The sequence below is a fragment of the Mustelus asterias genome, chromosome 29, assembly GCF_964213995.1.
Source record: "Mustelus asterias chromosome 29, sMusAst1.hap1.1, whole genome shotgun sequence".
In the NCBI taxonomy this organism is placed as follows: domain Eukaryota; kingdom Metazoa; phylum Chordata; class Chondrichthyes; order Carcharhiniformes; family Triakidae; genus Mustelus; species Mustelus asterias.
This window is the reverse complement of record NC_135829.1, coordinates 20,295,423-20,313,475: the sequence shown is the minus strand read 5'-3', so window position 1 is coordinate 20,313,475 and position 18,053 is coordinate 20,295,423. Positions and strand designations below refer to the sequence as shown.

At 46.2% G+C, this 18,053-nt stretch overlaps 1 protein-coding gene across 4 annotated transcripts in view; it reads left to right on the top strand.

The window, feature by feature from the left end:
• Positions 1 to 18,053, top strand: part of LOC144480582 (casein kinase I-like) — a 214,758-nt gene that overhangs the window by 158,641 nt on the left and 38,064 nt on the right. For all 4 annotated transcript variants that reach the window (XM_078200198.1, XM_078200197.1, XM_078200196.1 and 1 more), the window contains exon 10: positions 5,434 to 5,582. In XM_078200198.1, coding sequence (XP_078056324.1) covers positions 5,434 to 5,582 — 149 coding nt within the window. The remainder of the gene's footprint in view (positions 1 to 5,433; positions 5,583 to 18,053) is intronic.

Sequence of the window (18,053 nt, the reverse complement as noted above, 5' to 3'; positions counted from 1 at the left end):
CGATGTAGGCTCGATGGGCCGAATGGCCTCTTTCTATACTGTAGGGATTCTATGACCATTAGGGAAATTGATTTGAGAGACTTGAAGGGATTAATTCCGCCATGAAGAACTATTTCTGATGGCATTTTACACATTTACTGTTCCATCTTGTAATAATAATTCCAGTCTAACATGCGTTTTGTAAATTGTGGGATCTCTGAACTCTTGGCCATGACATTACAGGGGTTTGTTCCTTCAATGCAACGTGAAAATATTTTACATTCTGCTATTCTGTGTATAACTAGATATCGACTTTCCCCACCAAGAGATTGTTTTTGTCAGTTTAGGCTATACTCTGTTTCATTAGCATTATTTCTTTTTGGAGAGGTTTGTGTCTTTTGGACAGCTAATGGCAGTGAGACCATTCCCATATGTGGAGTCAGGTTGCAGATCAGCCATGATCTCATTAAATGGCAAAACAGGCTTTTTTTATTCATTCGTGGGGCACAAGCATCGCTGGCTGGCCACCATTTATTGTGTGGAGATGCCGGCGTTGGACTGGGGTAAACACAGTAAGAAGTTTAACAACACCAGGTTAAAGTCCAACAGGTTTATTTGGTAGCAAAAGCCACACAAGCTTTCGAGGCTCTGAGCCCCTTCTTCAGGTGAGTGGGAATTCTGTTCACAAACAGAACTTATAAGACACAGACTCAATTTACATGAATAATGGTTGGAATGCGAATACTTACAACTAATCCAGTCTTTAAGAAACAAAACAATGGGAGTGGAGAGAGCATCAAGACAGGCTAAAAAGATGTGTATTGTCTCCAGACAAGACAGCCAGTGAAACTCTGCAGGTCCACGCAACTGTGGGAGTTACAAATAGTGTGACATAAATTCTGATTCTAGGATCGCATGATAAAGACTCAGGAGGAAAAAAGCAGAAATATTTATGTGAAATAGTGTGACATAAACCCAATATCCCGGTTGAGGCCGTCCTTGTGTGTGCGGAACCTGGCTATCAGTTTCTGCTCCGCGACTCTGCGCTGTCGTGTGTCGCGAAGGCCGCCTTGGAGAACGCTTACCCGAATATCAGAGGCCGAATGCCCGTGACCGCTGAAGTGCTCCCCAACAGGAAGAGAACAGTCTTGCCTGGTGATTGTCGAGCGGTGTTCATTCATCCGTTGTCGCAGCGTCTGCATAGTTTCCCCAATGTACCATGCCTCGGGACATCCTTTCTTGCAGCGTATCAGGTAGACAACGTTGGCCGAGTTGCAAGAGTATGTACCGTGTACCTGGTGGATGGTGTCCTCACGTGAGATGATGGCATCTGTGTCGATGATCCGGCACGTCTTGCAGAGGTTGCTGTGGCAGGGTTGTGTGGTGTCTTGGTCACTGTTCTCCTGAAGGCTGGGTAGTTTGCTGCGGACAATGGTCTGTTTGAGGTTGTGCGGTTGTTTGAAGGCAAGAAGTGGGGGTGTGGGGATGGCCTTGGCGAGATGTTCGTCTTCATCAATGACATGTTGAAGGCTCCAGAGGAGATGCCGTAGCTTCTCCGCTCCGGGGAAGTACTGGACAACGAAGGGTACTCTGTCCATTGTGTCCCGTGTACACCATTTATTGCCCATCCCTATTTGCCCTTGGATGGCAGTTGAGAGTCAGCCATATTGCTGGGGCTCTGGAGTCTCATGTAGGCCAGACCAGGTAAGGACGGCAGATTTCCTTCCCTAAAGGGCATTAGTGAACCAGATGGGTTTTTCTGACAATCGACAATGCCGTCATGGTCATCAGTAGATTCTTAATTCCAGGTATTTTTTATTGAATTCAAGTTCCACCATCTGCCGTGGCGGGATTCGAACGTGAGTCCTCAACTGAGTTTCTGGATTAATAGTCTAGCGATAATACCACTCGGCTATTGTCTCCCTTTTCTCATTGGCCTACTCCTGTTCAGAAGTTCTTGAGCCTGTTCTGTTTCGTCTTAAACTTAGATTTTGCTGGTGGCCACCTTAAACTTTGTTCACTGCTTTTTCATTGTTGAGGTGATTACTTTGTGTCCCTCTGACCGCCTTAGTGAATTCCTGACACACCGCAGGGAATTTTGGGTGATAAGTCTTTTCATTATCTGGAGTCACGGGATGGCCGATTTACTTCCCTAAAGAACATTAGTGAACCAGTCGATAATGGTTTCATGGTCGTTGTTAGACTTTTAATTCTTTTAATTGAATTCAAATTTCACCATCTGCGGTGGAGGGATTTGGACCTGGGACCCCAGTGCATTATCCTGGGTCTCTGCACTGCTAGTTCAGTGACAATACCATTATGCCACTGCCGCCCTCAGCACGCTGCCCCTTGGTGCGTCTCCCCTCGGCGCGCCACTGCCTCCCCTAACTTAAAGCTGGTTGGAAGTTGACTGCTCCAGTATTCAGCTGAATGCTATGTACATGGGATGTTATTAGTAGTGTCAAGTTCTTTGAGTGAGGATGCATGTAGGGAGGTTTTGTCTGTATCTACATGATGAAATAGCTTTTGGGCAATGGAAGCATGCTATTGCCATTACAGGATTCCATTGAGAGTGAGCGCAGAAGTCTTCCGAAGAGATAAGTCTGTTTAGTTGTTTGGACCGATAGACATATTGTTCCATCATGCGAATGTTGTGCACCACTTATTCACCACTGCTGCTGAGGGTACCACTATCTGTTCAGTATCACCTCCATTTATACCTCCTCTGAACACCCCTATTGTTTAATTACAGTCACCTTTCCACTGCCTTTGACCTTGCACCTTTATCACTTGTCAATCGCTCCTAACCGCCACAGCTTTTACAAGCGATTAAATATTAGCTCAATTTTATACCGCATTGAGCTGGTGCCTAAGAGAATTTAGCACTGTGCAACTGTAATACAAAGGAGCAATAGCGTTCTTCCCCAAAGAACTAGGAGGAACCTAATGCTCAGCAGCTGTTTGGCAGATGCCAGCCCAGAATGATGTCTGTCTGCGCCCAGTGAAACAGATCCTCATTCTGTGTATTGGATCCATTCAAAGAGGCCTCTATTCCACGTCTCCCGTGACCCCTTCATCACCTCGGAGTGTCTTTTCCCAAAGTGGCTATTTTTGTGCCTCTCTGCTCAAGCCAGCTTAGGAGGAAGCTGTAAAACTGTAACGCGAAAGCAATGATGATCTGACTGAGAGGGAGTGCTTCATGCTTTAGACTTGCGATTTGCTTCCACTGATTGATTTGAAATAATTCGATTGTGTAGAACATAATCGAGAACATATTCACCGCAGAGGCTGAAAATTCAGTTCATTTTCCTTAAATGCATTAGTTCCTTTTGGCGTGACTTGTAGCACCCCTGTGACTTGAGAGCTAATAGCATATTTGCTGAGCTGGCTTGCAGGAATTGCTGTGTAATTTGTGATCCAACTTTTCCATCATTATCTGTAGACAGGAGTGTGCCCTCAGTCTTTGTACCATGTGCGCGTTCCTCATTCTGGATTGGATTCTCAGAAACAAAAGGGCATCATTCCTATGCCAACCAATTCTTGAGGTCAATGCCTCCTTTGTTACCCTATGTTGGTTATCTGGTTGTTTTTGTAAAGGTGGAATTGTTTGAGATGGCCTCTATTGAACACACACAAACAATAGAAGCAAGAGTAGGCCATTTGGCCCTTCGAGCCTGCTCCGCCATTCATCACGATCATGGCTGATCGTCCAACTCAATAGCCTAATCCTGCTTTCTCCCCATAACCTTTGATCCCATTCGCCCCAAGTGCTATATCCAGCCGCCTCTTGAATACATTCAATGTTTTGGCATCAGCTACTTCCTGTGGTAATGAATTCCACAGGCTGACCACTCTTTGGGTGAAGAAATGTCTCCTCACCTCCATCCTAAATGGTCTATCCTGAATCCTCAGACTGTGACCCCCTGGTTCTGCACCCTCCCGCCATCGGGAACATCAGAGCCTTCCATTTGTGATGATAGATATGTCCCACAGAAGTGTTGAGCATTTCTATTCAAATAAGCCAGTAACTCCAATGATGTGCAGGTTAGGTTGATTGGCCATGCTAAATTGCCCCTTAGTGTCAGGGGGCTTAGCAGGGTAAATTATCAAATCTTAGAGGGCGGCACGGTAGCACAGTGGCTAGCACTGCTGCTTCACAGCTCCAGGGACCTGGGTTCGATTCCCGGCTTGGGTCACTGTCTGTGTGGAGTTTGCACATTCTCCTAGTGTCTGCGTGGGTTTCCTCCGGGTGCTCCAGTTTCCTCCCACAGTCCAAAGATGTGCGGGTTAGGTTGATTGGCCATGCTAAAATTGCCCCTTAGTGTCCTGAGATGCATAGGTTCGAGGGATTAGTGGGTAAAATATGTAGGGATATGGGGGCAGGGCCTGGGTGGGATTGTGGTCGGTGCAGACTCGATGGGCCGAATGGCCTCTTTCTGTACTGTAGAGTTTCTGTGATTCTATGAAATACGTGGGGTGACAGGGATAGGGCCTGGGTGGGATTGTTGCAGACTCATTGGGCCGAATGGCCTCCTGCACTGTAGGGATTCTATAACTTTATTTCTTTCCATTCTCCATCATCCACACCCCCTCCCTCACCCCGATGATGCAGTAGTTAGAAGTTTAGGGAGCTGGTGTTAGACGGTTGAGGAAACTCGAGAGACAGCAGCTCGTCTTTCAAAAAGGCATTTCAGAACCTTCTGGTTTCTTTTGAGTTCAACAATTTCCGACTCTAACCACTGCTCTTGTTTTCGTAGACTGCCGGTGCTGAAAATGGCGCCAGTTACACCACCTCAGGACATACATAGCTGTTGTTACCTTAGTATCCCAATACTGCCCCTTTTTCCTCATACTATTGGGTCCTCATAGGGATGGCACAGTGGTTAGCACTGCTGCCTCACAGCGCTAGGGACTCGGGTTCAATTCCGGCCTCGGGTCACTGTCTGTGTGGAGTTTGCACGTTCCCCCCCGTGTCTGCGTGGGTTTCCTCCGGGTGATCCGGTTTCCTCCCACTGTCAAACGATGTGCAGGTTCGGCTGAACGGCCATGCTAAATTGCCCCTTAGTGGCAGGAAGGTTAGCAGGGTAAATACATGGGGTTACGGGGATAGGGCCTGGGTGGGATTGTTGTCGGTGCAGACTCAATGGACCGAATGGCCCGGGTCTTCTGCAATAGGGTTTCTATGATACCATCATCCCATGCTAATCAACAACTCCTGATCCCTGATCGCCACTCTATCAGATCTTCTCTCATGTTCTTCATGCCCTTCACCCCTTCCAGTGTTTCATGGTTCAGGGTTTACTTATAAAGCATTAATTTCTAACTTCTTCCAATTCTAATGAAAGGTGGTTGATCTGAAATGTTAACTGTCTTCATCTGCAGATGCTGCCTGACCTGCTGAGTGATCCAACACTTCCTGCGCTTGTTTTGACGGCCTGTTTTTTGCCTTTGCAGAGGAGATGGCGACGTACCTTCGCTATGTGAGGAGGTTAGACTTTTTTGAAAAACCAGACTACCAGTATTTACGCACACTGTTAACAGACCTTTTTGAAAGCAAGGGCTACGCTTTTGATTATGCATACGACTGGACTGGCAGGCAAATAGTAAGTAATAAAGTTGCTGTTATGATTTTATCTATTGTTTATTAGTCACAAGTAGGCTTACATTAACACTGCAATGAAGCTACTGTGAAAATCCCCCAGTCACCACACTCCGGCGCCTGTTCGGGTACACTGAGGGAGAATTTAGCACGGCCAATGCACCCTAACCAGCACGTCTTTAGGACTGTGGGAGGAAACCAGAGCACCCGGAGGAAACCCACGCAGACACGGGGAGAAATGGCCTCTGAAATGACCTGGCAAGGCACTCAGTTGCAGGGCAGTTGGGGATGGGCAATGAATGCTGGCCCAGCCAGCAATGCCCACATCCCATGAACGAATGGAAAATGAAGTGGCTGGGTAATTTGTTTTGGTGATGTTGGTTGAGGAATAAATCTTGACCAGAGCACCAGGAGAATTACCCTGCTCAGCTTTCAACAGTGCCGTCAGACAGAGGAAAGATGGGGTCTCGAATTCTAACTGAACTATGGCACCTCTGACAGTGCCTGCATCCCTTCGGTACTGCACTGGAACATCAGCTTAGATTTTGTGTTGTGGCTCAACTCTCAAACCAGGCTCGCGCTGAAGTGTGGCTGAGACCGTTTCTGCCTTTGTTCATGGGGAACTGATCGACAGAACGGGCCTGGCCTATCCTCGTATTCACTGAGGGCTTGTTACCTCGGATGAGTTCTGTCCTTGTTTAGGTATTAAGCTAAACTAATTTGAAACTAGTCTTTGGAACTGTGGCAACTTGATTGACACAAAGCAACAAATCAGCCTAAATAGTTGGGTAAAACTTTACTATGGGGAGGCAGTGGCACCAATGGAATTATCACTGGACTAGTAATCCAGAGTAATGCTCTGGGTTGGAGTGGGGGGGGGGTTTGGAGTGGAGTCATAGAGGTTTACAGCATGGAAACAGGCCCTTCGGCCCAACTTGTCCATGCCGCCCTTATTATTTTTATTAAAACCCCTAAGCTAATCCCAATTGCCCGCATTTGCCCATATCCCTCTATACCCATCGTACCCATGTAACTGACTAAATGCTTTTTAAAAGATAAAATTGTACCCGCCTCTACTACTACCTCTGGCAGCTTGTTCCAGACACTCACCACCCTCTGTGTGAAATAATTGCCCCTCAAACACTTTTGTATCTCTCCCCTCTCACCTTAAACCTATGCCCTCGAGTTTTAGACTCCCCTACCTTTGGGAAAAGATATGGACTATCTACCTTGTCTATGCCCCTCATTATTTTATGGACCTCTATAAGGTCACCCCTCAGCCTCCTACGCACCAGAGAAAAAAGTCCCAGTCTATTCAGCCTTTCCTTATAACTCAATCCATCAAGTCCCGGTAGCATCCTAGTAAATCTTTTCTGCACTCTTTCTAGTTTAATAATATCCTTTCTATAATAGGGTGGCCAGAATTGCACACAGTATTCCAAGTGTGGCCTTATCAATGTCTTGTACAACTTCAACAAGACGTCCCAACTCCTGTTCTCAAGGTTCTGACCAATGAAACCAAGCATGCCGAATGCCTTCTTCACCACTCTGTCCACCTGTGACTCCACTTTCAAGGAACTATGAACATGTACCCCTAGATCTCTTTGTTCTGTAACTCTCCTCAACTCCCTACCATTAACTGAGTAAGTCCTGCCCTGGTTCAATCTACCAAAATGCATTACCTCGCATTTGTCTAAATTAAACTCCATCTGCCATTCATCAGCCCACTGGCCCAATTGATCAAGATCCTGCTGAAATTGGAGATAACCTTCCTCACTGTCCACCATGCCACCAATCTTGGTGTCATCTGCAAATTTACTAACCATGCCCCCTATATTCTCATCCAAATCATTAATATAAATGACAAACAACAGTGGGCCCAGCACCGATCCCTGAGGCACACCGCTGGTCACAGGCCTCCAGGGATGACAGTTCCAGCAGTTGATGTACCGAGGTACGTTTGGGCATCTATTGCAGTGGAAGTTAGCAGTCTCTCTACAACCACCCTCGAAGCCAATTTTGTATCCATTTAGATACCTCACCCTGGATCCCGTGAGATTTAACTTTATGCAACAACCTACCATGCAGTACCTTGTCAAAGGTCTTGCTAAAGTCCATGTAGACAACATCAACTGCACTGCCCTCATCTACCTTCTTGGTAGCTACCTACACTTTAAAAAACTCAATCAAATTTGTGAGACATGATTTTCCACTCACAAAGCCATGCTGACTGTCCCTAATCAGTCCTTGCATCTCTAAATGCCTGTAGATCCTGTCTCTCAAAATACCTTCCAGCAATTTACCCACCACAGATGTGAGGCTAACTGACCTGTAGTTCACAGGCTTTTCCCTGCAGCCCTTTTTAAACAAAGGCACAACATTTGCCACTCTCCAATCTTCAGGCACCTCACCCGTGACTATCGATGATTCAAATATCTTGGCTAGGGGACCCGCAATTTCCTCCCTAGCCTCCCACAGTGTCCTGGGATATACCTCATCAGGTCCCGGGGATTTATCTACCTTGATGTGCTTTAAGCCTTCCAGCACCACCACCTTTGTAATATGTACACTGCTCAAGACGTCAATATTTAATTCCCCAAGTTCCCTAACATCCATGCTTTTCTCAACAGTAAATGCTGATGGGAAATATTCATTTAGGATCTCGCCCATCTCTTGTGGATCCGCACATAGATTATCTTGTTGATCCTTAAGAGGCCCTGCTCTCTCCCTTGTTACTCTTTTGCCCTTTATGTATTTAACTTTGTCATCTTCGGACTTTATTACTCCAATGGGAGGGATGACAGTTGCAGCAGTTGATGTACCGAGGTACGTTTGGGCATCTATTCCAGTGGAAGTTAGCAGTCTTTGCAATGCAGCAGCAGCAGTTGGGTGCCTGGGCTGAGGTTTGACATTGCTGGTGGAATTTCCCCATCACTGCAGTACAGGGCCATGGTGATGACAACCTCTCTGCCCCTTAGCCAACAGCATTAAGAAATGGGGGAGCTGTAGAGGTAGCTGAATGGTGGCCTCCATCTCGGTGACAAAAAGTCTATGAACCTTTGTTAGACATGGTGGGGGTTGGGGTGGGGGGGGGCGGGTTTAAACAGGTACAGATAACGACAAGCCTGAGGGATGAGTGCTGCCGGATAATGGGGCGTTAGATTGCTCCTGATGTCTTTAATCAGGCACAATAACCAAAATTGACCCAATCATTTAATAATTTCAAAGTAAAACCTAAGAAGTAGTTGATGCCAAAACATTGAACGTATTCAAGAGGCGGCTGGATATAGCACTTGGGGCGAACGGGATCAAAGGTTGTGGGGAGAAAGCAGGATTAGGCTATTGAGTTGGACGATCAGCCATGATTGTGATGAATGGCGGAGCAGGCTCGAAGGGCCGAATGGCCTCCTCCTGCTCCTATCTTCTATGAACAAGTTGACAGGTTTACAATTTTTTCGGTAGTGATCGGGGTTAAATTTCCCCCTCTGGGATGATTGTGGGGAGTGGGTGATTTTTGAAGTGGTGAGGGAGGCCAGGAAGTCCGCTCCAGCCGAAATGAGTAATGGGTGGCCAGGACACGTGTAGCAGAGACGCTGAGATTAGAGCTGGGTTTGACAAAGTGAAAGTGTGGGAAGGGGGCGTGTGGGAGGAAGGAGGGGGAAGGTGACGGGGGGCTCACATCAGGGTATCGAAGAGATAAGAGTAAGGAAATCATTCAGTGCAGAGCTTGGGGGACTAAGGAAATCCAAGGGAGAAACTGAAGGTTGGGCCGCAGTGAGTGGATAGCGAATGATGATTTTAAAAGGCCGGCTGTTCGAGGTGGAACAGTGTGAGTTGTTCAGAGGAAGGGAGGGTGCCAGAGGAATGAGGAAGAGACCAAGCGGTTGCGAAGCCAATGGATTGTAATTATCCTCACTTCCCAACGTGTGTTCAGTGCCAATGTTCCACACTCGATAAATTTGAGGCCAGTTACAAAACAGCTCATGGAGTATAGGAGCTGAAATCATTGATTTCTGAGAATGTAACCGCATTATTGTTTCTCTGCTTGCATCAGTGCTCACCAACCATTTCCACAGTGACCTTATCTCAATCCATGGAAGTTGTTGTCAGCCCACAATGAGGGGGGTAGAGGTGAGAGTGGCCGAGTTGTAGTTGAGAGTGGGAGGGACTGTCATAGTGGGAGGGGGGGCAGTTGTAGTGAGTGGGGAGGGAGCCAGCACGGCGGGGTTGGCCTGGCACAGCCAGAGTCACAACCCACGGGAGGGGGCCGGCACAGATGTGCAAGCGGGTAGTGGTTCACACTGCGATTGAGGTCGACTCCGTGTCTGTCTATATCCAGTTTCAAATTAGTGAGCTCTTTTGCCTCTCAGTTTGGGTCTGGAAAGTTAAAGACTAACTCTGCAGGCATTCTACGCTTAGACCAGTTAATTTTCAAGTTAATGCAGTATCAAATATCAACAAATCTGTTCCCATAATGACTTCATTCTGAGTAATTATGAAGTGGTTATTTATGGCATTTGGGTGCTGCAGAAAGTTGTCAGACTGCTGAGTGATGAGAGTGCCCTGAAGCTAGAACAGAAAAGAAATGAAGCCGGTCGCGATGCCAAAGCTAATATTGTCCTGGAGTCACAAGGAAAGATGCCTGAGGCTTCGATCTGTCTGCTAAAGATGTGGAGGTGGGTCTGGAATGTGGCCAGTTGATGTCCTGGACTAAGCAGGTACAGTTCATGCAAAAAGTGGAGAGCGTGGGGCCCACAAGTTACCGGGGCAAGGAAGGGTCTGAGCTGGATGAGATACTGCGGCTGCTGGTTCCCAGAGGGAAACATGCATGCGAGTGCCCAAACACACTCAAATATGAATCATAGAATCCCCACAGTGCAGAAGGAGGCCATTCAGCCCATCGAGTCTGCACCGACCGCTATCCCACCCTATTCCCCATCACCTCACGTATTTACACTGCTAGTTCCCCTGACACTCGGGTCAATTTAGCATGGACAATCCACCTAACCCGCACATCTTTGGGGTGCGGGAGGAAACTGGAGCATCCGGAGGAAACCCACGCAGACACGAGGAGAACGTGCAAACTCCACACAGACAGCGACCCAAGACCGGGAATTGAACCCTGACCCTGGTGCTGTGAGGCTGCAGTGCTAACCACTGTGCCACCCTTCGCGACACACGACGGCGCAGAGTCGCTGAGCAGAAACTGATAGCCAAGTTCCGCACACACGAGGACGGCCTCAACCGGGATATTGGGTTCATGGCACACTATTTGTAACCCCCACAGAGTTTCACTGGCTGTCTTGTCTGGAGACAATACACATCTTTTTAGCCTGTCTTGATGCTCTCTCCACTCACATTGTTTTGTTTCTTAAAGACTTGATTAGTTGTAAGTATTCGCATTCCAACCATTATTCATGTAAATTGAGTCTGTGTCTTTATATGCTCTGTTTGTGAACAGAATTCCCACTCACCTGAAGAAGGGGCTTGGAGCTCCGAAAGCTTGTGTGGCTTTTGCTACCAAATAAACCTGTTGGACTTTAACCTGGTGTTGTTAAACTTCTTACTGTGTCCACCAATACTCCCACAGAGCTGCCCCAGCTAAGGGACACTGCTCAAACGGGCAACTTGGTTTTGCTCTTAATGCAGATCAAGATTGTGAAGATTTATTTCTGGGTGCTAAGGTCTCTCTCAGTAAAGTTTGTGTTGGCACTGAAATCATCAACATATTTGACTTAATTAAACCAGATCTGAATAAGTACAGAATTAGCAACCACAGACTGCAAATTAAGATTGAGTTGCAGACAGCATAAATGTTGTTTAATGAGTGAAATCTGATTGTAACCGGATGTTTGAAATTGGCTCAGTGTTTGATGTTGTGTCTTTGATATTAATCTTCTGTTGCTAGCATCAGGGAAAAAATAAATGGCTGAGTGTATTTAACTTGTTTGCTGTTTTGGAAGGGGTGGGGAGGAGGCAGTTTGTTTCGGGGGATGTAAGGGATTTAAATTTCACTAACATGCCCCAGGGAGTTTGATTGAATTCGGAGGTTGATGTTATATATGCACATTTGCTCAATCAGCAGTCCCTGCTTTGTATGCGATTAAGTTCAGACTCTGTCAGATGAGTAAGTAGATACTTAAGTGAAAAGCAGTCAGAGGCATATGATGGAGAGGGTTGTTGCTGCATATCATGCGCTCAGAATGGTGGGAAAAGTATTTTACTGCAGGGAAAACCGCAGGAAGGACAGCAAGGAACTACAAAAGGTCGTGAAGACCATAAGACACTGGAGCAGAATTAGGTCACTTGGCCCATCGGGTCTGCTCCGCCTGATGTGCGGCAAAGACCCGGAAACCCACCGGAGGAAAAATATCATGCCTGATATTTTTCTCATCCCCATTCTCCTACCTTTTCCCCATAACCCCTGATCCCCTTATTAATCAAGAACCTATCTATCTCTGTCTTAAAGACACTCAATGACCTGGCCTCACAGCCTTCTGCGGCAAAGATTTCCACACATTCACCACTCTCTGGCTGAAGAAATTCCTCTTCATCTCAGTTTTAAAGCTTCGTCCCTTTAGCCTGAGGTTGTGCCTCAGGTTCTAGTTTTTTCTACTAGTGGAAACATCCCCTCCACGTCCACTCTACCCAGGCCTCGCAGTATCCTGTAAGTTTCAATAAGATCCCCCCTCATCCTTCTAAACTCCAATGAATACAGACCCAGAGTCCTCAACCGTTCCTCATACGACAAGCTCTTCATTCCAGGGATCATTCTTGTGAACCCCCTCTGGACCCTTTCCAAGGCCAGCACATCCTTCCTTAGATATGGGGTCCAAAACTGCTCGCAATACTCCAAATGGGGTCTGACCAGAGCCATATACAGCCTCAGAAGTACATCCCTGCCCTTGTTTCCTAGCCCTCTCAACATGAGTGCTAGCATTGCATTTGCCTTCCTAACTGCCAACTGAACCTGCACGTTAACCTTAAGAGAAACTTGAACAATGACTCCCAAGTCCCTTTGTGTTTCTGATTTCCTAAGCATTTTCCCATTCAGAATGTAAATGTGAATGTAGCCCAATCCATCGCGCAAACCAACCTCCCATCCATTGACTCTGTCTACACTTCCCACTGCCTCGGAAAAGCAGCCAGCATAATTAAGGACCCCACGCACCCCGGACATTCTCTCTTCCACCTTCTTCCGTCGGGGAAAAATATATAAAAGTCTGAGGTCACGTACCAACTGACTCAAGAACAGCTGCTTCCCTGCTGCCATCAGACTTTTGAATAGACTTACCTTGCATTAAATTGATCTTTCTCTACACCCTAGCTATGACTGTAACACTACACGCTGCCATCTCTCCTTTCCTTCTCTATGAACGGTATGCTTTGTCTGTATAGCGCGCAAGAAACAATACTTTTCACTGTATGCTAATACATGTGACAATAATAAATCAAATCAAATCAAAATTTAAGCTTCTGTGATTCTGAATGCAATGAGTTCCCAATCTTAACACTCTAAATGAGTAAGAAGTCTCACAACACCAGGTTAAAGTGTGACTCACCTGAGGAAGGGGCAGCGCTCCGAAAGCTTGTGATTCCAAATAAACCTGTCGTACTTTAACCTGGTGTTGTGAGACTTCTTACTGTGTCCACCCCAGTCCAACGCCAGCATCTCCACATCATGGCTATCACTCTAACTGAGGAAAGGCTCAAGGGAATCCAGTTTCACTTATCAAGGGAATACCAGGTCTCTTTCGAATTGAGAAGTGGGTAATAGGGGGGAGGAACTTTCGGGGAGAATACTCCAAGCATACTGTACTTATCTTGTTGCAGCAGCCTTAGCTTGGGTAGCTACCAAGAGCCTTGGATGCAGTAGGCTAACCCAGTGGTGTAATGAAGAACAAGGTTTCTTTTAGGTAGAATTGCATAGAATTTACAAGACCGAATCAGGCCATTTCATCCATCCCACACTGATGTTCAAATTCTTATACGAGCCTCCTCTCACCCCATATCATAGTTTTAGGGTAAGGGGTGGCAGATTTGAAACGGATGAGGAGGAATTACTTCTCCCAAAGGGTGGTGAATCTGTGGAATTCCTTACCCAGAGTGCGATGGATGTCGGGATGAGTAACTCTAAGGAGGAATTAGACAGATTTTTAATCAGTAACGGGGTTGAAGGAAAATGGGCAGGAAAGTGGAGTTGAGGCCACGATGAGATCAGCCATGATCGTATTGAATGGCGGAACAGGCTCGAGGGGCTGAATGGCCTACTCCTGCACCTAGTGCTTTTTGATTTGATTTATTATTGTCACATGTATTAGTACACAGTGAAAAGTATTGTTTCTTGCGTGCTATACAGACAAAGCGTACTGTTCATAGAGAAGGAAAGGAGAGGGTGTAGAATGTTGTGTTACAGTCATAGCTAGGGTGTAGAGAAAGATCAACTGAATGCGAGGGAGGTCCCTTCAAAAGTCTGACGACAGCAGGGAAGAAGCTGTTCTTGAGCCGGTTGGCACCTGTCCTCAGACTTTTGTCTCTTTTTCCTGACGGAAGAAGGTGGAAGAGAGAATGGCCGGGGTGTGAGGGGTGATTGATTATGCTGGCTGCTTTTCCGAGGCAGCGGGAAGTGTAGACAGTCAGTGGATGGGAACCTCTCTGCATTTCCTTCTATTCCTTTCTCCTCATGTATTCATCTAACTTCTTCTTAAAAGTATCTATGGGCCACTGGTCTACACTCCATGTGGTACCAAGTTTCGCATTCCAATCACACTGTAGGTGAAGTTTTTTGGCTGGATATATTAACGACAAACTTGTGTTTAAAACCCCCAAATATTTGAATTAACTTTGGAAGCATTCTCCAATGAAGCTATGCTCCAATATTTAATTAAACGCAACCAAAAGAGAACATGCTGGAAAATCTCAGCAGCTCTGGCAGCATCTGTAAGGAGAGAAAAGAGCTGACGTTTCGAGTCCAGATTGTCAAAGCTAAAAGGCATAGAAAGTGAGAGCTATTTATACTGCAGAGTGAGGGAATGAAAGATGAGTCATAGCCACAAAACCAAGGGGAAAGGCTGCTAATGGCAGTCCATAGAATAGAAGTGAGAAAGGCCAAACGACAGAGAAGCTGAAATCAGAGGGTACATAAGAACACAAGAACTAGGAGCAGGAGTAGGCCATCTGGCCCCTCGAGCCTGCTCTGCCATTCAATAAGATCATGGCTGATCTTTTTGTGGACTCAGCTCCAATTACCCGCCCACTCACCATAACCCTTAATTCCTTTACTGTTCAAAAATGTATCTATCCTTGCCTTAAAAAATTCAATGAGGTAGCCTCAACTGCTTCACTGGGCAGGGAATTCCACAGATTCACAACCCTTTGTGTGAAGAGGTTCCTCCTCAACTCCTAAATCTGCTCCCCCTTATTTTGAGGCCATGCCCCTTAGTTCTAGTTTTACCCGCCAGTAGAAACCAACTTCCCTGCTTCTATCTTATCTATTCCTTTCATAATCTTATAGGTTTCTATAAGATCACCCCTCATTCTTCTGAATGCCAATGAGTATAGCCCCAGTCTACTCAGTCTCTCCTCATAAGCCAACCCTCTCAACTCCAGAATCAACCTAGTGAATCTCCTCTGCACCCCCTCCAGTGCCAGTATATCCTTTCTCAAGTAAGGAGACCAAAACTGTACACAGTACCCCAGGTGTGGCCTCACCAGCACCTTATACAGCTGCAACATAACCTCGCTGTTTTTAAACTCCATCCCTCCAGCAATGAATTCCATTTGCTTTCTTAATTACCTGCTGCACCTGCAAACCAACCCCTTGTGATTCTTGCGCAAGGACACCCGGGTCCCTCTGCACAGCAGCATGCTGCAATTTTTTACCATTTAATAATAGCCCATTTTGCTGTTATTCGGACCAAAATGGATGACCTCGCATTTACCAACATTGTACTCCATCTGCCAGATCCTCGCCCATTCACTTAGACTATCTATATCCCTTTGCAGACTTTCAGTGTCCTCTGCACACTTTGCTCTGCCACCCATCTTAGTGTCATCTGCGAATTTTGACACACTACACTTGGTCCCCAACTCCAAATCATCTATGTAAATCGTAAACAATTGCGGTCCCAACACTGATCTCTGAGGCACATCACTAGTCACTGATTGCCAACCAGAAAAACACCCATTTACCCCACTCTTTGCTTTCTGTTAGTTAGCCAATCCTCTATCCATACTAATACATCACCCGTAACACTGTGCACCTTTATCTTATGTAGCAGTCTTTGGTGCGGCACCTTGTCAAATGTCTTCTGAAAATCCAGATACACCACATCCACAGGTTCCCCATTGTCCACTTCGCATGTAATATTCTCAAAGTATTCCACCAAATTAGTCAAACATGACCTTCCCTTCATGAACCCATGCTGTGTCTTACCAATGGGACAATTTATATCCAGATGTCTCGCTATTTCTTCCTTGATGATAGATTCAAGCATTTTCCCTACTACAGAAGTTAAGCTAACCGGCCTCCTTTTTTAAACAGTAGCGTCACATTTGCTGTTTTCCAATCTGCGGGAACCACTGCGAGTTAACTGTGACAGATGAAGATGTGGGGGGAGGGGGGAGATGGGAGGAGATTATATGTAACTTATCATTGTCTTAACTCTGACACTGTTGTTAATGAGAGAAGTTGTTTCAATTGTGTCTTTGTTCCTTGGCCGCTAGGATAATTTAGCATGGACTTAGTTTGCCTGATAGCAACCAGCAAAGAGTTTGAATTGGTTACTCCAAATTGATACCAGGAGAAACGCAGTCCTGACTGAAAGATTGGTCTTTGGAGGCAGTTTCTTATTCCTGGGAAGCAAGGAGGTGGAAGGTTCTCAGGAGTAGGTCAGGAATGTGAAGCTGAGGTTATAATCAGATCTTACAAATGTGTCAGGCTAACCCAGTGGTCTGCAGAGTAATGGAGAAAATGGTTTCTTTTAGCTCGTGTTGCATAGAGTTTACAAAACAGAATCAGGCTTTCTCGCCCACCCCACGCTGGTGTTTGAGTTCCATATGAGCCTCCTCTCAGCCCAGTTAAGGGGTAACGGAGATGAGGAGGAATTACTTCTCTCAAAGGGTGGTGAATCTGTGGAATTCATTACCCCAGAGTGCAGTGGATGTCAGGACATTGGGTAAATTTGAGGAGATGGATTTTTAAGTCTATTACATTATTAAGTCTAGGGGACGGCACAGGGGCACAGTGGTTATCACTGCTGCCTCACAGCACCAGCGACCCGGGTTCGATTCCCAGTTTGGGTCACTCTGCAGAGTTTGCACGTTCTCCCTGTGTCCATGTGGCTTTCCTCCGGGTGCTCCGATTTCCTCCCACAGTCCAAAGATGTGCGAGTTAGGTGGATTGGCCGTGCTAAATTGCCCCTTACTGTCAGGGGGACGAGCTAGGGTAAATGCATAGAGGGATAGGGCCTGGGTGGGATTGTGGTCGGTGGGCATAATGGCCTCCTTCTGCACTTATAGGGATTCTATGATTAATTAGCAATGGATCGAAGGGCTATGGTGAATGCTTTTTGAGTTGATCGTGGCCTGCTAAGAACTTCTAACAAGTTTTGGCAACAGGTTGAGGGCTTCCTAAATAAAGCAAACAGAGCATTGTTTTGCAGGTGCCTTTGACTTGAACAAACTCTTACCTGTGTATGTGGGGACACAGGTTAGTATTAAATATTTTTCCCTTTAGGGGAAGAGATAGAATTTGTACTGTAAATCTATATTTACCATCATTAAATGTTACACAATCGCTTGTTCATTGTTAACATAATAAATTTGCATAACAGTTTGACAGAAATTTTGCATAACCGTTTAAAAGTGGAATGTGGACTCATGCTATCTTGAAGGTCAGAGGTCGCTCTTGTAGAGAAATAAATATTGCGTGAGCAATGTTTTCAGTTCCTTGTCCCTGTTCCGTTACTGAGCATTTACCTAAGTGGTCGGACACTCTTAGTAAGTGTCTTGGTGAGTTGGAATCCTAGGTAGAACTAATGAAAAATCCAGAATAAAGAGAGTGCAGAAGACCCAAAACTAAAACAGTTATAGAATCCCGGCAGTGCCGAAGGAGGCCACTCGGCCCGTGAGCCTGCGCCGACAACAGTCCCACCCAGGCCCTATCCCCGCAACTCCATGTATTTACCTTGTCAATCCCCTTGACACCTAAGGGGCAATTTAACATGGCCAATCCACCTAACCCGCACATCTTTGGAGTGTGGGAGGAAACCGGAGCACCCGGAGGAAACCCGCGCAGGCACGGGGAGAATGTGCAGACTCCATACAGTCGCCTGAGGCCAGAATTGAACCTGGGTCCCAGGCACTGTGAGGCAGCAGTGCTAACCCTGTGCCACCGTGCCGTCCTTGCAATTGAATTAACTGACAGTGACCTAGAGATAAATTATTGATTGAAGTTTAATGAAGAATTGAATGA